Below are 26,710 nucleotides of genomic sequence, written 5' to 3' on the forward strand. Positions count from 1 at the left end.
CGCCGCCGCCGCCGCCGCCGCCGCTCCGCTGCCCGCGCCGCCCGCGGCTCCCGATGGAGACTGACGCGCCCCAGCCCGGCCTCGCCTCCCCGGACTCGCCGCACGACCCCTGGTACGGTCCGGCCCGGCCCGGCCCGGCCTGCCCAGCCCGCGTCCGCCCCGGCCCCGCCAACATGGCCGATCCGGGTCGGGCCGGGGCCTCCCCGGGGCCCGAGCCCGCGCCCCCTGCTCCCTGGCGCCCGGCGCTCACGCGGGCCCTTTGTGTCTCTGCTCCTCCCCGCAGCAAGATGTTCATCGGAGGACTCAGTTGGCAGACCACGCAGGGTGAGCCAGCCCGGGGAGCACCCGCCGGCCCCGCACCGCCACCCTGCACCCCTTGCGGCGCCCCAGCCCCGGACGCCCCTGCCCGGCCCTGCGCCCTGCTGACCCCGGGCGCCCTCGTGCCCTCTTCCGCGCCCCGCCCCGGGGACCCCGAGAGCGCAGCACGCTTGGCGAGCGCGCACGGCCCGGCGCGGGTTGGGGAGCAGTTGAAGGGGGGGGTGTTCAGGGGGCATCGGGGGGGGGGCGGGCTGGGCCCCCGGGACCCGCCAGCGGCAGCTCCAACTCCGCTCGCACCTGCGGCTCAAACTTTTGTGAGGCGGCTCCCGGAGCGGCGGGAACCCAACCGGAGCGGTCCCCCACTCCAGCCCGGCCCGGCCCTTGCCTCCCCGAGGCCCCGGTGGGCGCCAGGAAGGCTCCACGGGAACCCCCGGCGAGTGCAGGGGTGGCGGGGGGGGGCCGGCAGTGGAGAGCGCGCGCGGGCAGCTTGGCGCGGGGGCGGCAGGGCCGCGCTGGGGTCACCGGGGGCAAAGGACGGGGGAGGAGGGGGAAGGGCTCCGGGCCTGGGCTGGTCCGAAGGCGGGTGTGTGGTTACAGAAGGGCTGCGCGAATACTTCGGCCAGTTCGGGGAGGTGAAGGAGTGTCTGGTGATGCGGGACCCCCTGACCAAAAGATCCAGGTGAGTCGCTGAAACCTCCCCTGCCGCCGGGCTCGCCCCTACCACCGCGGCCACTCACTGCCCTTGTAACCATCTGCCTGCTTCTCCCTCACTACGCGGCGCAGGGGTTTCGGCTTCGTCACTTTCATGGACCAGGCGGGGGTGGATAAAGTGCTGGCGCAATCGCGGCACGAACTGGACTCCAAAACCGTGAGTGACCCTCGGGGTTTCGGGGGGGGGGGGGTCCTTTGGGAGTGGGAGGCTGCCGGAGGGGAGAGAATCAGGACGCTCTCCAGGGGACAGTTGGATGGGGTTCTGGAGGAGAGGGGGAGAGTTTTCTGAGACTTGAGAGCTGTCATGCATTGAAACTTTCTCAGTAGAGTTGGGGGCAGAGGGAGGAAGAAAAAAAAAAAAAAATCCCAGGCCAGGCCTGGGAGAAGATGCCACACACACCCACTCAGGTATTGACGAGGGCAGCAGCAACAACTACTACCCTCTCTCTCTGTGAGTACTGATCTTGATACTTCAGGGTTTGGGGTCGAGCTAGGTCCCTCTCCTACCCCAGATTGAGTGAGTCAGGGCTGCAGTGACCCACGGTGGCTTCTCTGAAATCTAACTACTGTTTGACTCTGTGACACCCCCTTTTGCATTCCAGACCAATGGCAAAGCATCCCAGAGCCCCCCTCCCCTTCTCCTGCCCTCCTTCCCGGACTTTGGTCAATGAGCTCCTTGCTTTGTGTAGAAGACATGCACGCACCTTCTTTGCCCTTACCGGGGATTTATGAACCTGGAGCTAGCTTGCATGGGGGGGGGGGGAGGTCCTTCTGAAGACTAGATCTTAGGAGAAGCCAGATCTTAGGAGAAGCTGCTTGCTTGGCATTCAAACTCCTGGAACATTTTGCTTGTTTCCCCACTGTTCCCCAGTGTCTAGAACCCTGCAGGGGGCGCTGGCGGAGGCCAGCTCAGGGGGTTCCACAAGGAAAAGGAGAAAAATCATAGGAAGGTTTACTTGGTGATGGGGGTGACTGTCTGCCGGGAGGGGGGGGCTGGGACAGTGTGACCTCTCTCCACACTCCCCCATTCTTCCCCAACCCTGGGCCTCCCTGCTTTGGGCCAGTCACTGGCTCCTGTTTACCTGCAACAATGGCTGGTTGTGCCCAAGAATTTGTTAAATTACCGTCTGTCCCCAGCTCCTCTTATCTTTGCCCAGTGGCTCCCACTCCTGTTCACAGTAATGAGCGAATGAGGCCAGGCCTCGACTTTGCCTTCTCTGAAAGGATCCTCTTGGCTCAGCCTGAGTGACCCAGGCTGGGAAAGCAGAGACAGTGGCCTATTGTTTTTTTTTTTTGGTGATTATCTGCCATCAAGCAGCTTGTTTCTCCTACCATCCCCTGTCCTCAGAATGTCCTGATGGCTTCTGCTGCTTTTAGGAAGCTTGAGGCTGAAGCTGGTGCTGGGGGACTGGAGGAGTGCAAGATTGATAAGGGAAGGGGGGGTGGTGGATGGCGAGATGGGTATCCTTAGGAGATGGAGACTGCCAACCGCAAGGGCTTTGTCTGTGTTTAGCATCTCTTGGGCTGGGGAAGGGGGCGGGCAGGAGTCTATTTTGGATGCCAACTTTCACCTTTTATTTACTTGTTGGGTTTTATTTATGTTGCCAGCTGTGAGTCAGAGTGGAGGTGGTGGTGGTGGTGGTGGTGTGGTGTGGTGTGTATGTGTGTTGAGGATTTGGTGCATGTGGGTCTGGGGGGAGTATGGCTTGGGTGTTGTCTGTCCGTCGGGGTCTGTGCATTGAGGTATGTAGGTAGGTGGCTGAGGAGCCTGCATCTGGGAGAAATGAAAGGATGTGAGTGTCCATAGAGGTATGGAATCAACACTTCAGGCGGGCAGTGCGTGGTTTTGATTGTCCCGAGAGATCACAGAACCCTCGCTGGAGGAGGGACGTTGTCCTAGGGTAGGTTTTTGGAGTTCCGTCTCTCGGCAGATTCCAGGAGGAGAGCTGGCGAAATTCTACTTCCTGGTTCATGCCATGCAGGCAGAGGGAGGCTGGGGCCAGTTGTCTAGAACGAGGCTGAGTTTTGAATGGAAGGAACTTTGGGAAAAGATAGATCTTGCCCGTGATTGGCTGGTAACTTCTAAGTGATGTCCGTCCGTGTGAGCGGCAAGAAATTGGCATGACCAAGCCTCGTAGGCCCTGTCTCGGTCACAGAGTGTCGTGTTCTGTTTCTTACCGTCTGTTCGGGGCGGCTTGAGCGCCCAGGAGTCGTACCCAGGTGCATCCTGATTTGGTTCCCTCTGGCTGTTCATAGTCAAGGGCAAAGGTAGCCTTCTGGTAATAACACCTTTGTTTGTGCAGCGAAGGGATGTTCACAAAGGGCGGCTTTCACCCTTTATCTCATGTGGTCCCCCCCACCCCGCCGCAGCTGCCCTCAGCAGAAGTGGGTGTGATTTGTCCCCACTTTGCAGATGAGGGAACTGAGGCAGGTGAAGCTTCCGAGATCACAGGCTTGGCCTCTAGCCCAGAGTTTCTAAGTCCAAGCCCCAATGCCCTTTCACACCACCAAAGACTGCGGCTTGCCTCACCTGGAGCCTGGCTGGCTGCACTATCAGGAGCTGTTTTGTGTGCAGCAGCCCCTAGGAGGGCTTGTCAGGGGTCAGAGGTCGTGAGGAGAGAGAACTGAGTCTGTTCCTGGGAGGGTCTGGACTCTCCTCCTGGCCCTCTCCAGGCAGGGAGTCTCCGTTGGCAAAGTTAGAATTCCGCGCCTCACCGAGGCAGTCGGTCACGACACTGACACCCGTGTGTGGCGTCTGTTCGGCGAGGCCTTCGGTGTCTCATACTTGGTGAAATAAAGACTTGGCTTGAATTTTTACTGTGAGCTAGACACTGCGTCACATGCTTGGTTGGTGTGCACTATCTGAAGTCACCAACCTGCCGGCGACCCTTTGGAATAGGTATTAGTTGTCCGTTTAGCAGGTGAACTTGACCTTGAAGCTCTTCGAAGTTTAAATAACTTGCCAGGGGTCTCACAGCTAGAAAGTGGCGTACGTGGGATTTGAACCCAGCGTGTTTTCCTGCCCAAAGCTACTGTGCTTATTCTTACTGTGCAGCCACCCCAGGCTGTACGTGATACCGAAGACCACTCCTTACCTGTCCCCTTATACTTCTCTTGCAGATTGATCCCAAGGTGGCCTTTCCTCGGAGAGCACAGCCTAAGGTAGGTGTGATGACTGTGTGTGCATGTGCTGGGGAAGCGCCTTTATCCTGGGCAGTTCCGGGTAATGGTTTCCCCAGCATTCTCTTCTCTGGCAGATGTGTCGGGAACCTCTGTCTGGAGTGTTTCTGGGGTGTGCTGGGGTGAGGAGAGGGGATACCTGTGTTGTACGGAGTGAAGACACTGTGCATCTTCCCACCTGTGTGCTGGGGTGGGCAGCAGATGGGCTGGCGTGTGTCGGAAAAGAGGAAGTCATTTTGTTGCCCTGTATTTGAAGCCAATACAGTTTGGACCCCGAGTGTGATTCTAGCCTCATAGATCACAGTCTCTGGACCCTGAGTCTTGGAGGGACAAGCTTGTCTTAGCTTGGATGAGAGAGTGTGCCTCTGACTTCAAGTCACTTTCCTGTCTCTGGTGTGAGGTGTGTTGTGCTTTTGGAGGGGAACCCTTCAGGTCTGTCATCTGTTGTATGTGGGTTTTTTTTTTGTTTTTTTTTTTTTGTGTTGTTGTTGTTTTTTTTTTTTTTTAAGACAGGGTTTCTCTGTGTAGCCCTGGCTGTCCTGGATCTTGCTCTGTAGACCCGCCTGCCTCTGCCTCCTGAGTGCTGGGATTAAAGGACCGCCACCACATGGCTACCTGTTGTGTTTTAACTTGAGCATCTGGGGCTCTCAAGGGTTTTCTTCCAGAGCAAAGGGTGGGCAAAAGGAAATCTGAGCAGTTGAGCAAAAGAGCACTCAAAACTTGTGATGCAAGGCAAGGACCTTAGATTCAATTCCAGACATCATGGCGACTGACCAGATCTTAGTTTTTTAAGCCATTGACTTACGGGGATGGGAAGAAAGGCCAAGTCTGGTACCAGGAGTCTGGACTTTGCTGAGATCGCCCCAGGACTGGCTGGACCTTCTCAAGGAGGTCTCATTTCCCCCCTTGGTGGCAAGTAAGGTGCTCTGAGATTCTGCACCATGGATTCCATCAAGGCTGCCAGCTCCTGCCGGGGCGGAGGGAAAGAAACACGTTTTTTAGGGGACAGAAAGGGGCATCTCTGGAAAGGGTCCAGCAGAGGGTCTGAAAGCAATTACCGGAGCAGGTATTCGAAGGAAGCCACACCAGGGAGCACATGGTCGGAATTGGGTTAATTCCATTAAGCAGTTTGGTGACAGAAGGTCCCTTAGTGTTAGGATGGGGCTGGGAATTGCCTGGGATTAGCCATGCGCTCCTGGGGTAATTAGGACCATGTGTTCTTCCTAAAACAGGGCTGGGGCCACGGGGCTGCCAGAGGTTGGGTTGGGAGGAAGGTTGATGAGGAAAATGTCGGCGTTAAGTTTGGTGACACCCTGTGGTGGCTTTGGTGTCTCCCAGGAGAACTGGTGGAGTCTTCGTGCTAGGCAGTGGGTCTGGGCTATGGGCATACCCCCTCCTTTCCTTGTATAGGTCCTTAGGGAAGGCATTCTTCATACACAGACCCCAGGGTGGGCGGAGGGAAAGAAACACATTTTTTAGGGGACAGAAAGGGGCATCTCTGGCATCTCATGCCAGCCAGAGTGTGGGGTGCACAGCTGCTTATGACAGGCCTAGAAGCAGGAGTCCAAGGGGGAACTTGGAAGGGGGCCTTAGAGAAGCTGGGGCCCTGGAGAAGCTGGGGCCCTGGAGAAGCTGCGGCCACCGCACCGTGAGCTTGTCAGCTGGCATCCTGGCAGGGGAAACGCCCCCCTCCCCCAGCCCCTGCTGGTGGTGGTAGGCCACAGGACTCAGATGCCCACTTTCTCATTCCCTCCCCCTAACAGATGGTCACTCGAACGAAGAAGATCTTTGTAGGGGGGCTGTCGGTGAACACCACAGTAGAGGATGTGAAGCAATATTTTGAGCAGTTTGGAAAGGTAGGTCTTCACTGGGGGTGCTTTGCTGGGGCCGGGGAAGCACCAGAGAGAGAATAGATCAGGCCAGGTTGGGGGTGGCAGTCAGATCATCCCAGTTCCAGCGACAGGGCAGAGGAGGGCCTGGCCCTCCCTCAGGTGAGGTCAGACCAAGTCAGTTTGGGTTCCCCACCCATCTATGGGCCTCAGACTCTGGACCTCTCCAGGGAGAGGAAGCCGCATAGTCTCTGTCCTCACCCTTCCTCAGTATTTTTCTCCTGCTTCTCTTCACTCTCCCAAGGGAGGAGGTGCTCCTGTAGCCAGTTCAATCCATCCCCCCCCCCTTGCCTCCTGGGAGTTTGCACCTGTCCAGGCCACAGGCAGCTGCACCTTCCTGGGGAGGATGATAAGACGCCAATAAATAAGAACCCTTATTGCATTGGGTACCCTGCTTACCCAGGTGGGGAGCTGGGGATGGTGCTGATCCCTTAGGTATTGGGACTGAAGAAAAACATCCCAAAGTCTGCTCTGGCCCGGATAGATGACTAGCCCTCAGCTTTTGGGTGTGTTGAGATTTCATTTCTGGGCCTTGGAAGAGGTAGGCCTTGAGGAGGAGGTGTGGTACCACTAAGACAATAAAGGTATCCCTAGAAAAATCGAGCAGTGTAAACTTGAAGGTTCCATGGGGAAGTGTCAAAGGGGTCTGTCTGTCTGTCTGAAGAGCAGGGGGTGAAGGAGGGGCCGCCTGCTGGAGTGTTTCAGGTGAGATAGGCCAGGGGTTGGGTCCCTTGCTCTGTCCATCACGACATGTGAATTTCCCCAGAAGGCCAAGCTGGACCAGGCTTGGGAGATAAGACAGTGAGCTGTGGCTGGGTGGGGGGTCTGCAGGCCAGAGGATGCTGACGTGTTGGGGCCAGAGGCCTTGGCTCAGGCGCCTCCTTGGGGACCCTGGGTCCAAGATGCAGGGCAGGCAGAGCCTGGGCCCCAGAGGGAAAGGGCGCTCCTGGGAAGCTGCAGGCCCCGGCTCGGCTCCGGCGGGGTGTCTTTGTGTCTGAGCACCGAGCATTAGAGCCCGCACTAATCTGATCCAGCAGCTGTGATTGGAGGCCGCCTGCCCCCGGGGCCGGCGTTGCCATGGCAACCGGGCCCCAGGAGAAGCCGTCAGCGGCCGCGTCTTTTGTTCGGGCCTAAATCGGCGTTGGCATGTGAAACCGGCCCGGGGAGGCCAGGGGGAGCTGGAGAATAGGCTGCCAGGGAGCGAGGGGGACAGCCGGGAATGCCAAGGGCCCCGCGGCTGGGGGGCCACCCCCCCCCACCGCCTGGATCGAGGGGCCGCCACCAAGGGGGGAACAATGGTCAGCCGCCATGGCTGCCACTCAGGCTTAGCCGCCGCCGAACTTGGCGGCTCCCACTGGTCAGCAGGCCTCGGTCGCCTCCCCTCCCCCCTCCAGAGCCCCCCTGCCCCCAGGTTCCCATGGAGACCAAAGCCTATTAAGGACACTGGGCTGGTAGCCTCCCTCCCCTCAGCCGGCCCCGGGACGGGGGGGGGGGGGGGGGGGGCACACCACCGGTGTGGGGGTACCCTAGACCCCCAGCCACTTTCCTCAGGGGGCCCTACCCCGGCTTCCACCCCACCGCCTCCATGGGGGTCCGTCCAGCCAACCGAGCCCAGCTTGGAGGACCCAAGGATGTTGAGTTTGGAAGGTTGGGTGGAAGAGGGGCCGGAAGGACTGGATTTGACCTGAATCAGTTTGTGGGTCAGGCAAGGAACTCAAAGCTGCAGGATTAAGGAGGAAGGGTGTGGCTGTTTTTTTTTTCTTCTTCTTCTTCTTTCTGTTCATTCACTCATCCATTCAAAAAATAATTAATTGAGCTCAAGTCAAGATGCCCGGTAGAATAGTGATGTCGATTATAACTGATGCAGCTGCCCTGGTGGGACCTGGGAGTCCTTCTCTCCTGTTGGGACTGTGGGCAGGTCCCTCCATAATAAAGATAATAACAGCTGCTGTTTATCCAGTGCATCCTGAACCCCAGCTCCTGGAAGCTGAGTATTCTGTGTACTCCTTACACTTAACTTCTCTAAGAAACAGTCTCTGTGAACACCCATTTTACAGACGGAGGGATCAAAGTCGTAGAAACCCAAAGCCATTTACCCTAAGGACACCCAGCCAGCAAACACAGTATCCAAGACGCCAACTCACGCCTGCCCTCCTCAAAGCTTCCCCTTTGATCGGACCCTCCTGGGTGTCCATTTTCCAGTGCTTAAGCTAGGGATGAGAAGGTCGGCTTAACTGCCGGCCGAGCTGGGGTTAGAGGTCTGAATGTGGTCATTGGCTCGGGAGTGAGGATGGCATTCTGCTGCAGGAAGTTGTCATTTTCTGCTGAGATTCTCCAGGAACCCCACGGTCTCCGATTTCAGTGGGGGGGGTCTTGGTTCCCTCTGGGAAAACCGGAGGCCTGGTCTAGCTCGACCCCTAAGGAGAGCTTCCGGGTTCTCTAAGGAGGCCCACCCTATTTCTGGGTCTGCACTTCCTGCTTTAATGAGGCTTGAGAGGCATCTTTTTAAGACCCAGGAAGGGCCTGGAGTAGGGTGGGGAGAAGCTATGCCTTCTCGTCTGAGGACTTTCCCCTGCCATTAGGAGTCAGGTCAGTGGTTGGATCAGACGCAGGCCCAGGAGAAGACGCAGGCCCAGGAGAAGGCGGGCAGGACCGGCAGAGGTCGGTGTGTCTGGAGAGGATGTTTGGAGGGACTAGCGAGGAGGAGCGGCGGCCGGGGTTCAGGAGAGTGTAGCTGATGTTGACCCTCCCCCTCCCCCTCTCTCACCTCCTCCCCTCCCCCCAGCCAGTGCCAGGCTAGCAGCTCAGGCAGTGAACTCTACTTGCTTTAATTACAGCCTCTAGCTAAAGGAAACCTCAATTAGAGAACAGATCTGTAGCAGAAGGGAGTCTGGCTGCTGGCCTTTTCCAAAAAGGGAAGAGGCTTTGGTTTTCCCACCTCATAATCTTGGTCCCCCATATTTCTTTCTCTAGCACGTACTTTGTGCCTTTTCCTCCCTGGCTGGGTGCAGGACTTGCTGTGTGACCTTGGGCAGGCAACTTCACCTCTCTGATCCCATTTGCTTTAGCTGTACCGTGGGGATGAGCCTGTGCAGGGAGCGTTGGGATGATAGGAGCCCAAGTGTCAGGCATACATTTGGAGTCTAATAAATGCAAGGCTGATCCGCTGAGAATCTGACCCGTGGACTCTGATGTGCTGTGATGTCTAGGGTGCTGTCCCCCTGGAGAGAGCAGGTTTAAGATAAAGCCTGGGGTAGTCAAGATGGGTGGGTGTAGGTTTGGGGAGCCCCTGGTGTCTGTGGGTCTAACACAGCGGGCTGTGTTTCAGGTGGATGATGCCATGCTGATGTTTGACAAAACTACCAACAGACACAGAGGTGAGTGCGGCCCCTCCCCCCTCCCGGGCTGGGCCCGGGGCCTGTGATCCATCCGCCAGGGGGCTGCAGGTCACAGCTGCCCTTTCATGGTGCCTCCTGACATCCTATCCCTGCCGATCCAAGTCCTCTCCAGGGCCTGGCCTCACAGAAGGCTTTTGTCCTCTTTCCTGCACTCGAAACTTGGCCAATTGCACACACACACACACACACACACACACACACACACACACACACACACACACGAGGAGCTGAGGACACCCCCAACGGTACCCTGGACCCCTCCTTGGTCAGTGTCTGCCCCCCTACCCCAGCTACCTTGTCCCTGGTCACCAGAACTGAGGCCAGGCTGCCCCAGGGTCAGGTAGACTCTACAGCTCCAGGCAGTCTGCACCCCCCCACACACAAGCTAAGCCCAGGCGCCGCCCCCCCTCCCCCCCCTCAGTCCTCCTGGCCCAGAACCTGGTCACATCTGGGCCTCTCTGCTGTGTCCTGCCTGGTGATTTTCTCCCAAGGGTTTTGCCTTCTGAGAAATCCCAGCCCAGCCCTTGGGGGGACTCCCTGAGGAGGTGGCAGGGGCTGTTTCTCCAGTGGCTTCAGGGCTTTTAGCTTCTTTGGGCAGAGTGGTGTGGGCTGTGAGTGTGTAATGGGTGTGGTGAGGGGGTCTTAAAGTGTGCCCGGTATGTCGGGGCAAGTACACCTGTAGAGTGCCGTGCCCCCCAAGTGTCTGTGAGATAGGGTTTGCGTGTATACCTACATGTTCTCTGTAGGAAGGTTGGTTTGGGCATCTTAGGCGTGAGGTCATCCCCACATTGCTATGGAGTTGTGTACTTTTGGGTTCAAGCAACTTCAATTTAAAAAGACCCTCCCTCCCTAAAAAGTGATATTTAGCCGGGCGGTGGTGGCGCACGCCTTTAATCCCAGCACTCGGGAGGCAGAGCCAGGCGGATCTCTGTGAGTTCGAGGCCAGCCTGGGCTACCAAGTGAGTTCCAGGAAAGGCGCAAAGCTACACAGAGAAACCCTGTCTCGAAAAACCAAGAAAAAAAAAAAGTGATATCTAAAGGGCTGAGAATGTAGCCCAGTGGGCTGATAGATACAAGACTCTGGTTCTATCTTCAGCACTGAAAAAAAGAAAGAAAGAAAGAAAAATAAATAAGAGAACAAGCCCCTAAGCCCCGTTACATCTGTACTGAATACAGATGTTTCCCTTGCCATTAATCTTTGAGCCGTAGAGTGTAATGGGATTTGTGAACCACTTACACTGTGCTGGGCAATAGAAGGACCCGAGATAGGACTGGAGTTCACTGAAGGGCATGCATGGATTCTATGCAAATGTGCCATTCTGTATAAAGGACTTGAGAGCACCGCCTAGATTTGGGGCTCAGGGCAGGCACCTAGAACCCTTAACCCTCTGATTCCAAAGGATGACTGTATTTTCATGGTGGCTCTGCCACTTTAAAAAAAAAAAAAAGATTTATTTTGTGTGTGTGTGTGTGTGTGTGTGTGTGTGTGTGTGTGTGTGTGTGTGTGTGGTGTGTAGGGGGTGTCTTTGGAGGCCAGCTGGAGTTACAGGCAGTTCTGAGCAGCCCAATGGGAGTGTTGTGGAACTGAACTCACGTCCTCTGGAAGAGCAGCGAGTGCTTTTAGCAACTGAGCGTCCCTCCAGCCCCAGGGCTACCACTTTCTAACTTGGCTGTGTGACCTTGGACAAGTGAGCTCACCTCTCTGAGCCTTGGCTTGTTCATCTGTAATTTGGGACTTGAAACCTTGACTCAGCCAGTAGTTGAGATGCTCTTAGGCTGTGGGCAGAGCCTTTCATTAACTCTCAGACACTCGCCCGCAAGAGATGAGCTGTGGTATATGTGCGGCATGGGGCTGGGTGTTGACCGTGAGCCCTGGTTCTGACCCTGCCCCTTGTCTAACCTCTAGGGTTTGGGTTTGTCACGTTCGAGAGTGAGGACATCGTAGAGAAAGTGTGTGAGATCCACTTCCACGAAATCAACAACAAAATGGTGAGCTGGGGCTAGATGGAGGTCGGGGATCGGAGGCTGGGACTCCAGGATGAGGCAGTCAGGGAAGTGCTGGGGGTCTGAAAATGGGCAGGGGTGGGGTTCTCCCCGAAATCAACAGAGCCTGTTCTCCTACACCCTTGAGGACGCAATGTCACAGGGTGGTCCTTCTCAGAGCCCAAGTTTTTTGTTTTTGGTTTTTTGAGACAGGGTTTCTCCGTGTAACTTTAGAGCCTTTTCCTGGCCTCGAACTCACAGAGATCCGCCCGGCTCTGCCTCCGGAGTGCTGGGATTAAAGGCGTGCGCCACCACCGCCTGGCCGAGCCCAAGTTTTCATAAGACAGGAATCCCAGCTTCATGGGATGGCACACATCTGTAATCGCAACTTTCTGGAGAAGGGCAAAAAGATGGTCACAAGTTCAAGGCCAGCCTGGTCTACATAGCAAGTTGCAAGCTAGCCAGAGCTACACAATAAGACCCTGCCTCAAAATCAATCAATCAATCAATCAATGTATTTAATTGAAACTGAAAGTAAACGGAATCACAGTACATGTTCACCGTATGTTTGGTGTGAACATTCAGTGAGCGAACTAGTGCATGTAAAGCCCTTTAGACGTAGTGAGCACTCCATAAACGATCATTTAAATAGTGATAACGAGACCAGCTATAGCCCAGGAAGCTCTGACCATCCAGTTTCATCGCAGGTGGAGTGCAAGAAAGCTCAGCCAAAGGAGGTGATGTCCCCGACCGGCTCGGCCCGGGGCAGGTCTCGAGTCATGCCCTACGGAATGGACGCCTTCATGCTGGGCATCGGCATGCTGGGTAGGTGCTTGGCCCTATACCTGTGGCTTCTTCCTGCCTAGAACCGTTCCTGGGGCTCCCGGGGATTGTGTGGGTGGGGCTTCTCCTCTGTGGTCTGGCCTCCTGCGTGAAGGCAAAGCTGTGCTTCAGATCTGGTGTGCCGGCCCAAGGTGGGCAGTTTGGTGTGGAGCACTGCCCTCTTGTGGTGGCTCCGGTGTAGTCCAGCCGCTTCTTATTATTTGGTCCTCGGGCCGTTCACCCCTACTCTAACCCATCGGGATATCCGTATCCATCCCGCATTGAGCGCCTATCCGTGCCATGCCCTCTTCTGGGAACTCCAGCAGTGACTTCCCTGAGATTTGTGGTCTGTCAGGGAAAACACGACAGACAAATTTAGGGTGAAGTGTAGGATACCAGGAGAGTGTGGTCATAGGGAATTGGACCAAGGCTCTGGAGAACCAGGAACTATGTACGAGTTATGCTGAGTCTGCAGGGTGAGTGGGTGCCCGCTGTGGGAGGTCAGGAAGAGGAAGGGAATGGTGAACCGGACACAGGGAGCAGCATCCCAGAGGCCCAAAGGTGTGGAGAATTCTGCCTCTTCCTACTCAGCTGATTTTTATAGTGCTTTTTGAGAGGCAGGAACAGCTCTCATAGGGCTGTGATTCAAGTGAGAAATAGGAGTCTCTCCATAGAGTGACTGGAGGCCTTGGGAGTCTCAAGAAGACACATTAAAGAGCCGTGGGCGTCAGGGAGGCTCCCCGGAGCAGGTGATGGAAGTGGCCGTGAGCCCTGACAATCAGACAGGACTCAGCTGCACCTTCAAGAGCACCCAAGAAGCCGGGCGGTGGCGGCTCACACCTTTAATCCCAGCACTCGGGAGGCAGAGGCAGGCGGATCTCTGAGTTCAAGGCCAGCCTGGTCTACAAAGCAGGTTCTAGGACAGCCAGGGCCACACAGAGAAAAACTCTGTCTCGAAAAACCAAAAAAAGAAAAGAAAAGAAAAGCACCCAAGCAACTGGGGAGATGGTTCGGTGGTTAGAGCACTGGCTGCTCTTCCGGAGGACCCTGGTTCAATCCCAGCACCCACATGGCAGCTCACACCTATCTGTAACTCCAGTTCTAGAGGATCCAACGCCCTCTTCTGGCCTCCACAGCATTGCGCACATGTGGTGCAGGACACATACGCAAGCAAAACACTAATACACGTAAGAGAAAAACAACATTTGCGCGTATATATATATATATATATATATATATATATATATATATATATATATATATATATATATATATTGGTTTTTGCGAGACAAGGTTTCTCTGTTGTTTTGGTTCCTGTCCTGGATCTCGCTCTGTAGACCAGACTGGCCTCGAACTCACAGAGATCCCCTGCCTCTGCCTCCCAAGTGCTGGGATTAAAGTCGTGTGCCACCACGAGAAGGGCCCAGCCTACAACCTTGGGCTACTGGAGGCACGACCCCTCCCCCATTTTGTGTGTGTGTATGTGTGTGTGTGAGAGAGAGCGAGAGGGAGAGAGAGAGAAAGAGAGTTTAGTATCTCCTAAAGAGGCAGAGGCAAGTGGATCTCTGAGTTAGTGGCCAGCCTGGTCTGCTTAAGGGCTAAAGAGATGGCTGTGTGATTAAGAGTGTGCATTGCTCTTACAGAGGACTTGAGTTTGGTTTCCAGTACGCATGTCTAGCAGCTCCTGAGTCTGGCTCCAGGAGACCTGAACCCTCTTATAGCCTCTGTGGAGACTTGAGGGCTCCCACATAGTCACATAGTATACACATAATTAAAAACTAAAAATAAGTCTTTAAGGGACTGGGCTTGGTGGTGCATGCCTTTAATCCCAGCACTTGGGAGACAGAAGTAGGCAGATCTCTGAGCTTCAGGCTAGCCTGATCTACATAGAAAGTTTAAGGTCAGCCTGGTCTATATAGTGAGTTCCAGGACAGCCAGAGTTATATAATGAGACCCTGTCTCAAAAATAAAAAACAACAAACAAAAATAATAAATAATAATAATAGTAATAAAATAAATCTTGTAAAGAAGTACAACTCTGGCAGTTCTGGAACTTGCTCTGTAGACCAGGCTAGCCTTAAACTCACTATAGATCAGGCTGACTTTAAACTCACAGAGATCCGCCTGCCTCTGCTTCTGAGGGCTTTAGAGTACTTCTTATTTTTTTTATCTTTTTATTTTTATTTTGGTTTTTCGAGACAGGATTTCTCCGTGTAGTTTTGGTGCGAGACACGGTTTCTCGGTGTAGTTTTGGTGCCTGTCCTAGATCTCTCTCTGTAGACTAGGCTGGCCTCGCACTCACAGAGATCCTCCTGCCTCTGCCTCCCGAGTGCTGGGATTAAAGGCGTGCGCCACCACCGCCCGGCTTAGAGTACTTTTTAATTTTTAAAGTGTGTGTGTGTGTGTGTCTCGGGGGGGGGGGGGGCATACACGCGTGTGTGCACATCCTGTGGAGGTTGGAGGACAGTTTCATTCAATTCTCTCCTTCCTTCATGTGGGTTCTGGAGACTTAACACTCGGATCATCAGACTTGCTTAATATGTGCTTTGCCCTCTGAGCCATCTTGCAGGCCCCCCATCTTTTTATTTTATTTATTGTGATTGTGTGTAGATGAGAGCAGGAGAGCAGGTGTACACAGGCAACAGGGTACATGTAGGGGTCAGAGGACAACTTTCAGGAGTCGGTTCCTCCTTTCCACAGTGGACTCCGCTGGGCACGAACCCAGATCGTCAGGGGTAGGGGTGAATGCTCTTACCCGCTGAACTGTCCCTCCCACCTCACCTCACGGCGTAGTCGTCAGTGTTGGGATTTTATATTGATGAAATACTGTCATCTAATGGACTATTTTCTCCTGTTGTTAGTTGAGCAGATTATTTTGCTGTTGCCAGATTATTTGTTTGTTTGAGGCAGGGTCTCACTTTGTAGCCCTGGCTGTCCTGGACCAGGCTGGATTCACAGAAATCCACCTGCCTCAGCCTCTCAAGGGCTGGAACTAAAAGTATGTGTCACCATGCCCGGCTCTACTTTATGTATGTATGTATGTATGTATGTATGTATGTATTATGTATTTATTTATTTATTTATATGTTTATGTATGCATTTATTTATTTATTTATTTATGTATGTATGTATTTATTTGAGACAGGATTTCTCTGTGTATCCCTGACTATCCTGGCTGGCCTTGAACTCAGAGATCTGCCTGCTTCTGCCTCTCGAGTGCTGGGATTAAAACAGATGTGCCACCACTGCTAGGCTTTATTTTATTTTATTTAATTATTATTATTATTATTATTTTTTTGAGATGGACCCTGTAGCCCAGGAGAGTCTAGAACTCAGAGTGCAGCCAAGGATGACCTTGAACTCCCGAGAGGACCGGCAGGCATGCGCTGTCATGAGTTTACGTCAGGCTGGAGGTTGAGCTCGGGCTTTATTTATTTATGCGTCGCAGCAAGCGCTCTGCTGAGCGGGTTGCATCCCAGCCCCAGAGTTGTTCTTTCTCGCAGACCTTGGCCCTCCCAGACAGGATAGGGCTGGAATGAGGCGTTTCACTGTCTTGTCTTGTGTCCTCACTTCCACCCGGCACTTTGAGAAATGCCTTTGTCTTTTGTTTGTTGTTGTTGGCTTCTGTGATCTGTGAGCTGCTTTACCCTCCTTTCCAACACCGAAGTGCAAGAAAAACCTGCCTGCCATCAGTCGTTTACCGGGTCCTGGCTCCATGGATCGAGGGTGACTTGAGCTCACAGCCCCAGGACCCTCTTGAAAGCCAGTCACAGCTTACGGCTGTCACCTCTGTACCCGGGGCTCACTGGTCACCCGGTCTAGCCAATCAGTGAGCTCTAGGCTCAGTGAGAGACTCTGCCTCAAAATAAGGCGGAGAGTGCCAGAAAAGAACACTCAGCATCAGTCCCTGAGAGCAGGCTTGCGTGCACACCTGTACAACACACACACACACACACACACACACACACACACACACACACACACACACACAAAACTTAAAAAAATAAAAAGTGAGGTTGGTGGTGCAGACAGGAGCTAGTCAGGTCTGAACTTGAATTCCAGCGCTCCATTATTACTGACTGAGGCGTTTTCTTTGAGAGGTGGACTGTCAGCCCTCACAGAAACCGTAAGCTGATGACATGGTGGAAACTGTAGCCTCCGGCCGGCCGAAAGTGTCAGTCGGGAGGCCCGGCTGACACTAGCATAGCAAGGCCTCGGTGGTCTCTCGGGGAATGGCGCAGGCAGAGGTGACAGTGCACGCGGAGACCCCGGGCTGCGCTCTGCAAACTTGAAAAGCAGCAAATCGGTGTGGCTGAGGAGGCGGGAAATGGGGACCGGAGGAAGCGCCCCCCCCCCTCTGTGCGGTGCGGCGGGGGACCGCACAGTGGGAGGGAGTTGGGTAACAAGGTTGCTTTGTTCTCAGTCAGTGCCGTCCCTCTGTGCCTCAGTTTCCACGCCTGTACATTGAGACTCCCTGCAGTGTCTCCCCATTACAGTCGTTGCAAGGTCTAATGAGATAATAAAGTGGACGCTGTGCTTAGCATGAGACTTGTTTGCACAGAAGGCCTTTGGGAAACTGAGGATTATCTGTGGCGAGGTGTGGGAAGAAGATGAATAGCTCAGATCCAAGCCAGCTGCCCCCCAGCTGTGGGCCAGGCGTCTCATGCTGCCCCCTTGTCCCATCAGGTTACCCAGGTTTCCAAGCCACGACCTACGCCAGCCGGAGTTACACAGGCCTTGCCCCTGGCTACACCTACCAGTTCCCTGGTAAGTCCTGCTGGGTGACCCTCTGCCGCTAGCATGTCCCCAGGTCCCAGGCAGTGTTGACTCCTCAGGGTGGTGGTGTCTGGGGTGCATGGCTGGGGGGTCTGCCTACTGGAGACTTGGAAGGAAGGGCATGTCTGAGGAAGGAAGTCCTCCCCCTCCGTCTTCAACCCCCTCCACAGAAGTTGAGAGTTGGGGCGCCTCGGGTGACACTGCATGGTACAGTTCTCGCCCAGCCATTCATTCTCTGTCTGTCTCCTCCCTTTCTCGAGCCCCTACCCGACTCCAGGATTGCCACTTCTACCAGAGACAGCACTGGACTTGTAGTGGGGGCTTCCCCAAAGGCCAGTGTGAGTCAGGCCTTTACAGATCTACTTAAAGGTGCTGTACTGAGCCCTTACGGGTTACGCAGACTGAGAGCCTACGTGCTGATTCTTTTTTTTTTTTTTTTTGAGACAGGGTTTCTCTCTGTAGTTTTGGTGCCCGTCCTGGATCTCGCTCTCTAGACCAGGCTAGCCTCGAACTCACAGAGATTCACCTGCCTCTGCCTCCTGAGGGCTGGGATTAAAGGTGTGCGCCACCGCTGCCCGGCCATGCTGACTCTTAAAGCTGAAATACTCAGCATAAAGAGAGCATTAGACCTGCCATTTAAACAGAAATTTCAACAAAATTCTGGGCTGGCCTGTTACTGTTACCATTTTCTTTAAAGTCTCAAGTCATTCCCCGGCCTTTATTCATTCATGTAGTGCTGGGAATGGACTTGGGACCTCACACACGCTAGGCCAGTACTCTGGCAGAACCACATCCCTCAATATTGGCCATTTGTCTTTGAAACAGAGCCTCCTGTAGCCTAGGCTGGCCTCAAACTCACCATGCACTCCTCAGTGCCGTGATCACAGGTCAGGCACCCAACCAGCTAAGCTACAACCCCAGTCCCCTGGCATTATTTATCATTCCCCACCGCCCCCCCCAGTACTGGGAATTGAATCCATGGCCTTAAGAGTGTTAGGCAAGTGCTCCACCACTGAGCCACATCCCAGTTCATCTGAGTCTTAGTTACTGGAGGGTCCCTGAGCATTTGTATCCTGTGCCCTTGGGCTGTTTAACTTGGAGTCCTTAGTACGCATGTTGTCCGACCCTCTCAGGAATCCCATTTTATAGACTGAGAAACCAACTGCTACAAAAATCCCCGGGGAAGCGGTGTCGCTAGGTGCTTACCCCACTCAGGGACACTGGCTGTTCTAGAGGACTGAGGTTCAGTTCCCAGCACCCATATGGTGGCTTGCAACTGTCAGTAACTCCAGTTGCAGGGGATCTAAAGTCCTCCTGAGCTCCAAGGGCACCAGGTGTGCACGTGGTATGCATGTGTACGTGTAGGCCGAACACTCATACACACAAAATACATCTTTTTGGTATTTTGAGGCAGGTTCTCTCTGTGTAGCCCTGGCTCTCCTGGAACTCACTCTATAGACCAGGCTGGTCTCAACTCAGAGATCCACCTGCCTCTGCCTCCCGAGTGTTGGGATTAAAGGTGGGCACCACCACTGCACGGCAAAAATAAATAAATAAATCTTAAAACAAAAAAACGGGGCTTGGAGTACCGCTGAGTGGTAGAGTACTCGTCTGGCTTGTGTAAAGACCTGGGTTCGACTGTCAGCAGCAAAAGTCAAGAATCTGGTGCCCGTGTTGCTTTGTCCCCAGGTTTAGGTGGTGCCTCTGGCTTCCTTCCTCCTTCTTTCCTCTTCCTCTCTCGGCTGTGCCACTCCTCTGCCCCTGCCTCACCCACTGAGACTGTGCACTCTCCATTCCGGGTTCTCGAGTCCCATGCATGGCCTGTTCCCCCACCCATGGTCCCCGTGGGTGCATCTCTTCCCCCTCGGCCACGCCGGAGGGCCTCCCTTACTTCTTCCTAAGCTGTTTTACGTTTCATTTTAGAATTCCGTGTAGAGCGGACCCCTCTCCCGAGCGCCCCAGTCCTCCCCGAGCTTACAGGTCAGTGGCTCGGATTTCGTATCTCTCATAGGCCACGTGGGGAGAAAGAGAGAGGGAGAGGGACCGTCCCCGGGGAGAGCTGGCAGGACCCTATCCTCCTGCCCGCCAGCCCCACGGCTGTGGGGACACGGCACACTCACTGTACCTGGGCACTGGCCAGTTGGTTCAGCTTCCTGGCCCTCCAGGGTGGGGCGTGAGGCCAAGCAGAGCAGATGGAGGTAAAGTCACTCATTCATCCATTCGGCAAATATTTATCTAGCGCCTCCCATGCGCCAGGCACCATGGAAGCTCTGGTCCCCAGTGGTGAACAGACCAGGGTCACAGACCTGGAGCACAGTGGGCTCTGGGGACTTGGTACCCGGACCCGGGCATGCCTCTACTGGGTGCCAGCCCATCCTTGAGGGGCTCCAGATGCGGTACTCACGTCTCATTTCTCCCGAGAAGCCAGAACTGCCAGCTTTACTCTCTCATACGAATTTTCAATCTTTATTCTGTCATAGTAACGCTTCCCACCACTCAAGACACTGTGGGCCAAGCGACACGTGTCTGATGGCTCCATCTGACCCCAGGGATGTCCGTGGGCTCCCACTGGGAAAACGAGGTCCAAGTCTGTGGCCGTGAGGGCCCCAACAGACTCAGCTGTGAGGCTGGGGCGAGGCTGAGTGGGGAGTACTGTGCACATGAGGTGGGCCCCAAGGGGTTTCTCTGTCCATCCCGCTTCTCTCCCACCCTACCTGTAGACTCCGCCCCCGACCTGGCTCTGTGTGGGGGACTGCTTCAGATCTTCCTTCCAAGGGATGCCCCAGCGGTCTGTCAGAACAGGAGTGGGAGAAGCAAGACACAGGGTAAAGGACAGGGAGCAGGAAGCAGAGTCCTCGTGGTGGAGGAGATGATGGCCGTTTAAATGAACAGAGAGAGTGCTCTGGCACTTGGAGCAGGGGGGCTTTCCTGTCTGCTCATGTAAGACCTCTGTGTGAGGACCTACTGTGTGCAACATGCGCCACCAGGCCACGGGGGTGGGGGGGGCGGGGAAGGAGCAAGGCCCTGCTGTTACTGAGTGTGCAGGCTGGCAGGGATAACAAATATTTATTATGCCAAGAATAATTCTTTATACTTTGATAAATGCTCAGTGAGGTTAGCTACTTAAGAGGTTGCTTTATGAAGGGTTAGAACCCAGACCTTAGTGCCCAGGGTCTACCCTGTAGGCCTGAGTCAGGAAATGTCAATGCTCATGGTATCTTGGCAGGGGAGGGCATGGGTTCCAGTCTCCATAGCTCTTGGGAGTGTGGTGTCTGAACTTTTCTCTTGGCTTGGAACAAAGCGATTTGGGTATTTCTTTTATGTGTTCAGTACATATTTATTGTGCTGACTCTGGGCCAGGCACTGGGGGACATATAAAAATAAGCAGATAAGGCCCCTGCCTTGCAGGAGCTGGTATGCTAGTAGAGACGGATGGATTAATTAAGTAAATGAAGTTTCTTGGAAAGATAAAGCACAAAGCTGTGCAGAGCACTTAGGGTTTCACGCTGGTGGAAGCGCCAGGAGAAGGCGAGGGGGTGAAGTCTCAGTGAGAAGCTGCCAGCTAGATGACGGTTGGCGGAAAGGGGAATCCAGAGCTCCGGAACCGCAGGCGCTGGGTCTGAAGCCCCTGCACAGTGACTTTGCTCAAGATTTTCAGGGGATGGACTGCTTGCCTCATATGCCCGAAGCCCAGGCGTCGGTCCCCAGCACTGTGTAGAACCAGTTACGATGGCACAACCCAGCGCTTGGGAGTCTGAGACCAACTTGGGCCATGACTCAGAAAGCCAAAAAGAAAATGGAGGAAAAAAAAAGAGCAGAAGTCTCTTTTACCTTTTTAGTGCAGACATTTATTAAGTACCTGTTGTATACAGAACTGAGGAGGGAAACAGACGTAGAGGACAAGGGAGGGGCTCGGATCACTTAGCCTGGTAGTCAGGGAGGCCCTGGGGAGCGTGAGGGGATGCAGAACCCACAGCAGCAAGACATAGCAGAGCTGGGTCGTTACCAGCCTGACCCTGTGGGGAACCCTGCAGCTCACAGTCCTCAGCCTTGAGGTAATGGGCCTGGCTTCTGTGCCCTGGGCCAGTCAGTGACAAGAAGCATCATGTCCCCTGCCAAGGGCCCTGTGGATAAGGTGCTACTGCCTCTGCCACAGCGGATCAGCGGTGTCCTAGAGTCCAGAGTGGAAACTGAGGCTGGGCTGCTCCCTGGGACCCATCAGGTCAGGGCACAGAATGGCTGTCCACAGCGGCTATCTGTGCTTTGACACGGGGGCGGGAGGACACAACGACCCCCCTTCTCCAAGCTGGGGCCAGGTAGGAGGAGCTCTGCCAGGTGGTCGGGTCCCCTCTTCCTCGCGCTCAGTGCCCACACTTTGTCTTCCAGCTATTCCTCTCACCGCTTATGGTCCGATGGCGGCGGCGGCGGCGGCAGCGGCTGTAGTCCGAGGGACAGGTGAGGCCTTCTGGGAAGGGCGCACGCGAGGGGGTGGAGGCGTCCTGGAGGAAGAGGCTCCTGCTCCACCCACTGACAGAGGGGCTCGTTTATTCGCTCACCCACACATGGGCTGAGCTGAGTGCCTGAGCCAGCCCAGGGCGACACTGGCAGCGTCCCCCAGAGCATGCACGCGGTGGGGTGTGGGTGTGCCGAGGAGCGTAACCCTGAAGATCGCTGCTGCTGCTGCTGCTGCGGCGGCTGCGGCTGCGGCTCTGGAGGCAACAGGTCCTAAGGAGTTGCCGGCGGGTGCTTTAGGGGAGGCCGAGGAAGGGCTTATAAAAGGAGGATGGAGGAAGCGGCAAGGATTGTTCTGGCTGAGAGAACAGCCAGTCTGCATGGGTCAAGTACGGGAGCGGGGAGCGGGGGGTGGGGTGGGGGTGGGGAGATGGCTCCAAGCAACAGGGTGACCTCGGCCAGCCGTAGACAACGTGCTGGGCTGCAAGAGAGGAAGACCTGAAGGGGCTCACAGGGAGAGGAGGCTGTCCAGGGGTCAGACAGAACGTGGTGGGGGCTGGGGCGGGGGTCTGCAGGTCCTGGGCAGGGATGGCGTCGTGGCTGTGGTGGGGTGGCCGTGGGCACCCGGGCTATCACCGTCTTCTTTCTGGGTTACCAGGCTCTCACCCCTGGACGATGGCTCCTCCTCCAGGTTCTACTCCCAGCCGCACAGGGGGCTTCCTGGGGACCACGAGCCCCGGCCCCATGGCCGAGCTCTACGGGGCGGCCAACCAGGACTCCGGGGTCAGCAGTTACATCAGCGCCGCCAGCCCCGCCCCCAGCACTGGTTTCGGTCACAGTCTTGGGGTGAGTGGCGAGGCCTCATGGCCTCCACCTCACCCCCTCATCCTGGGAGGTCTCTGAAATTGGGGGAGGGAGAGGCCTTGTCCATCTTCTCGGGCAAAGTGAGACTGAGGGATGATGACAGAGAAGAGAAGGACGAGAGGGTGTCCTGTGATAAGCTTTACTCACTGTCCTCTGGACACTGTCCAGTGGCTCCAGGATGTTGTGTGAATGGAGTACCATCTCCTTTCCGTGTAGTCAGAGTCCAGCTCAGGGTTGCCCTCGTTTTATCCCTGGTTCTATGCAGGTTCCCAGGCCCTGCCTTGTACCGGGGTAACACGTGCCAGCTAGAAGAATCTGTATCTCCCCCTGGGGTTCCCACGGGATGACAGGAGCCCCCAGTTTGTCTGAACTTGGCCCAGGATCCTAGGAATCTAATTCTTTTCTTTTCAGGGTCCCTTGATTGCCACAGCCTTCACCAATGGGTACCACTGAAGCAGGGGAGAGGTGGCAGGAGGTGAGGAATTGGAGGTGGGTGGGGCCGCCGCGGAGTCCGATCATTTGCGATGCTGTTGTGAATGCCAGCTCCATTAACCACTAAATAGCGTGCACAGCCTACTGGGGGAGACAGACCTGGATGCCCTCAGTGGCCAACAAACACAAGAGAGAAGTTGCTTAGCTTGCTACAGCCTGATGTAAATTAATCCAGGCATGGTGGCAGAGGCCTATAATCCCTGCACTTGGGAAGCTGAGGCAGGAGGATTCCTTTACGCTCTAGGTCAGCTAGGGCTACCTAGTGAGACTGTCTCAAAAAGAGAGCTGGAGAGCTGGCCGAGCTGGTCAAGGGCCTGCTGGGCAAACACGAAGACCTGAGTTGAGATCCCACATAAAAGGATGAGCACAGCGGCACATGCCTGGGAGCCCCGTGCACCGAGGGGCGGGTCCCTGAAGCTTGTTAGCCAGCCATTCTAGCCAAATGGAGAAGACGATTGCCACCAGCCACTGGCCTCCACATGCACATGCACATGGGTGCACTTACGTCCTCACATGTATGTGCTACACCCACACCAACAAGTAAATACACCATACAAACACACGGCTACACAAGGAACATATATATAACTTAGCCCAGCACTGGGGAGACAGAGGTCGGTAGGTTATAAGTTCAAAGCCAGCCTGATATGCATGGCAAGACCCTGTCTCAAGAAGCGAAATATTAATTAATTAATAGAACAAATATGTAAATGAAATATAAGTTAATCATGCTTCATTGGACTGACAGAGTTTTTTTGCAATCAATGACACCCAACATTGCTGTCTGTCTAAATTGGCTCCAAGTTCCCAAGGGACAGTCTTACACATTGAGGGTTTTAATTTGTGCTGGGGATTGAACCCAGGGCTTGTGCATTCCTAGCGTGATCTACACTGAGCCACAGCCCCGGCCCTGTCCAGGTTTGGTTTGGTTTTAAATTTATTTTATGTGTCTGCATGTTTTGCCTGCATGTATGTATGCTCACTAGGAATGTATATGGTGCCTGCTGAGGCCAAACAGGGCATCAGGACTTCTGCAGCTGGAGTTCGAGGTGCCTGTGAGCTGCCATGTGGGTTCTGGGAGCCAAATCCAGGTCCTACATAACAAGTGCTCTTAACCAGCCTATCATACACACAGTAAATCTTTTAAAAGGTGTAAAAATAACGGGGTGCGGTAGAGATGGTTCAGTGGTTACGAACACACACTACCCTTGCAGAGAGCCTGAATTCACATCTGGTAGCTCACAACCACCTGTAAGTCCAGTTCCAGGAGTTCAGATTTAGTGCTTTCTTCTCTCCACACGATCCTGCACTCACGTGCACGTATCCACACAAGTGAACATTGTTTTCATTTTTGAGACAGTCGTACCGTGTAGTTGCGGCTGGCCTGGCACTTGCTGTATAGACCAGGCTGACCTCAGATCAGAGATCTGGCTACCTCTGCTTACAGGGCGTGTACCACCATGCCCATCAGTGAACATAGTTATAAACATAATAAGATAAATCTTTAAAAATGTGAGAATAAAGCAAACAAATGAGATACTTCCAAATAGCTTACAAGGTGCTGTTTTCAGTGGGATTCAGATAAGCTTCCCAGGGAACAGGTCATAAACCTAGCCACTCAAGATCTGGGGTAAGCACCCAGCACCAGCCCCGCCATGTAACAGGAAGTGTAAAGTCTGAACAAAATTCCTTTAGGAAGGGCTTAGGAAAGGGGGCATGCCTATCCTGTGGGCCCTAGAGAGAGAGACCAGGTGGGCTACAGCGCCCTCTATCTTGCCGTTACCTTTCAGCGCCCCAGCCTGCAGCTGACTGAGGACCAGAGTGAGCCAGCAAGGGGATGGGGACACCTCAGCCGCAGCAGCCCAGCCCCTCCGCTGCAACTCGGACCGACCGCTACTGCCTGTCCCCAGCCCCTGGGCCCAGCCCCTGCTCTGCTGTCCCCACACATCTGGTTCCCCTACTAACCCCCCCTTTCTGACCTTGCCCCCTCCCCTCACCCACCTCTCCCTGTTCGCTTTTATTTATTTTGGATTAGCCGGTTGCCCCCCCCCCCCGCCCCCACCCCCACCAGATTTCCCCACTGGGGTCTGCCCCGTCCTTCCCTGCTGCCCCGTTTAGAACACCCCCAAGAAGGCTTTTGTATTGTGGCTAGCTAGAGTGGGGACAGAGGGAGGCGGCCACAGGCTGCAGCCCCAACCCTGGTTTTTTTATTCTGGCTTTTCCCTCTTTTGCTCTTTACATTTTTTTTTTTAAAGGAACTGTTTTTAAACTATTTCTAGGTTTGTGAATGTGAAGCCCCAGGCCGCAGGGGGCATGGGGCCAGGTGCCCCCCCCACCAGCTGAGAACAAAGTGTCTATGGGTGTGGTCTCCTGGCCACCTCCCTCCAATCCTGGAGAGGAGGGCAGAGGGCAGGGCGGCGGGGAGGCCAGGCCGAGCCCCTGGAACCATCCCGTCCTGTATCATATGTAAATACTGTGAGGTGAAGTCCTATCCCCACCCACCCCTCTCTAAGGCCCCTTGGGGTGTGGGCATTGCCTGACCCCACAGGGCAAAGTTCTCCCCTTCTCCCCTCCCTGTGCCCTCCTCCTCAGACTTACGTAAGCTTACAGACCTCAGCTCTGGCCACGGCAGGCCCACACTCTCAGGCCTCCTGGGTTCAAGGCCTTGGGCCTACTCTCCCCTAAAACCCAGTGTGGGGGGCAAGGGGCCAGGGAAGAGGAGGGCTGCCTAGAGCCCCTGCTGGGAAGGAATTAGCTCTCCAAAGGTCTCCTGGCCGCTGCTTAGGCGGGACCCTCATGGTTTCTGCTCTGAGCCCTCCACCATGGGTGGGCATCAGGGGCACTTCAGTAAGGAGTAGATGCTAGGGAAAGCAAAGGGCTTCTCAGGGAACCCCCACATTCTCACTGCAGTTTCCCACCAGGATAGTCCCGCAACCAGAGCCCTTGGTAGCCCCTTCCCCTGGAACCCCTTTCAGAGAAAAGAGACAGGGCCAGGGTGTGAACGTGGAGTGAGACCTGGCTGATGCGGCAGGGCTGAGGCCTACCTGCTGTTATCCCCTCTCTGTGTCCTTCCCCACCCAAGTCTGAGGCTGGGGGCTTAAGCTCCCTCCCCCAGCAGAGCCCCCAACCCTCAAAACCCCTTCTGGAGAGTTAATTGTCCGTGTGAGGCGCTCACTCAACCCATTAGCCCTGAGAACTCAAAGCAATAATCTTCGTCACCAAGATGCGCGGCTGTTTTCGGTTTTTTGGGTTTTTTTTGTTTTTGTTTTTGTTTTTGTTAAATATTTCCTAATAAAAGAGAAGCTGCATTTTACTGGTTTTTTATTTTTAATTTTCTACGCATCTGAGCTGAGCCCCAGGAGACTTAGCCCCCCCGCCCCACCCCCGCCCCCGCCCCCGTCCCTGGACCCGCTTACCCCACTGGGCCTAACTGTGGGTTCAGGGACCTGGGATTCCATTTTCTGATTTGTTTGAGGAAAAAAAAATTATTATTTTTTTTTAAAGATGTTACATGGTGTTTTTGAAGCCAGCAAATTCCACCCTCGGTGTCTCTCCACATCTGTAACTTCTTTTTCCAGGTCTTTGTTTTGAATTCCTAATAAATTATTTGAAAACGGTGCTGAGCTTGAGCCTCCGTGTGTGTCCTGTTTTGAGGTGCCCCTCGGGAGGTGCGAGGCGCCACATGACTGCATCCCTCCTCTAGGTCAAACTGACCTAAGATAGATGACCAGTGGGAGGCTGGGGTGTAGCTCAGTGGTAGAATGCTCGTCTAGCATTCACAGGGCCCCAAGTTCAGTCCCCAGTACTATAAGACAGAAGGTAGAG

The 26,710-nt window shown here is 54.7% G+C and overlaps 1 protein-coding gene across 4 annotated transcripts; it reads left to right on the forward strand.

Annotated features, from left to right (window-relative positions):
• Msi1 (musashi RNA binding protein 1) lies at positions 1-26,503 on the forward strand. Of its 4 annotated transcripts, none has more exons than XM_052755123.1 (15): positions 1-112; positions 284-324; positions 916-997; positions 1,102-1,186; positions 4,150-4,191; positions 5,973-6,065; positions 9,427-9,475; positions 11,403-11,485; positions 12,187-12,304; positions 16,988-17,068; positions 19,001-19,057; positions 21,464-21,532; positions 22,188-22,375; positions 22,805-22,868; positions 24,676-26,503. In XM_052755123.1, the coding sequence occupies exons 1-14, from the start codon at positions 54-56 to the stop codon at positions 22,844-22,846; spliced, it is 1,089 nt and encodes a 362-aa protein (XP_052611083.1). In that variant the 5' UTR covers positions 1-53; the 3' UTR covers positions 22,847-22,868; positions 24,676-26,503. The 4 variants fall into 4 exon arrangements, with proteins under 4 accessions (XP_052611083.1, XP_052611084.1, XP_052611085.1 ...); XM_052755124.1 differs by having other exon boundaries at positions 22,221-22,375; XM_052755125.1 differs by lacking the exon at positions 19,001-19,057.
• Positions 26,504-26,710: the final 207 nt, after the last annotated feature.

The sequence above is a fragment of the Peromyscus californicus genome, unplaced genomic scaffold, assembly GCF_007827085.1.
Source record: "Peromyscus californicus insignis strain IS unplaced genomic scaffold, ASM782708v3 Scaffold_2__1_contigs__length_46816999, whole genome shotgun sequence".
In the NCBI taxonomy this organism is placed as follows: Eukaryota; Metazoa; Chordata; class Mammalia; order Rodentia; family Cricetidae; genus Peromyscus; species Peromyscus californicus.

What these genes read in the sequence shown, in the direction of transcription:
- Msi1 (XM_052755123.1), top strand. Translation starts at nt 54, where the DNA reads ATGGAGACTGACGCGCCCCAGCCCGGCCTCGCCTCCCCGGACTCGCCG. An exon ending in CCCCTGACCAAAAGATCCAG is followed by an intron (nt 998 to 1,101) that starts GTGAGTCGCTGA and finishes TACGCGGCGCAG; the next exon opens with GGGTTTCGGCTTCGTCACTT. An exon ending in CTACACCTACCAGTTCCCTG is followed by an intron (nt 17,069 to 19,000) that starts GTAAGTCCTGCT and finishes GTTTCATTTTAG; the next exon opens with AATTCCGTGTAGAGCGGACC.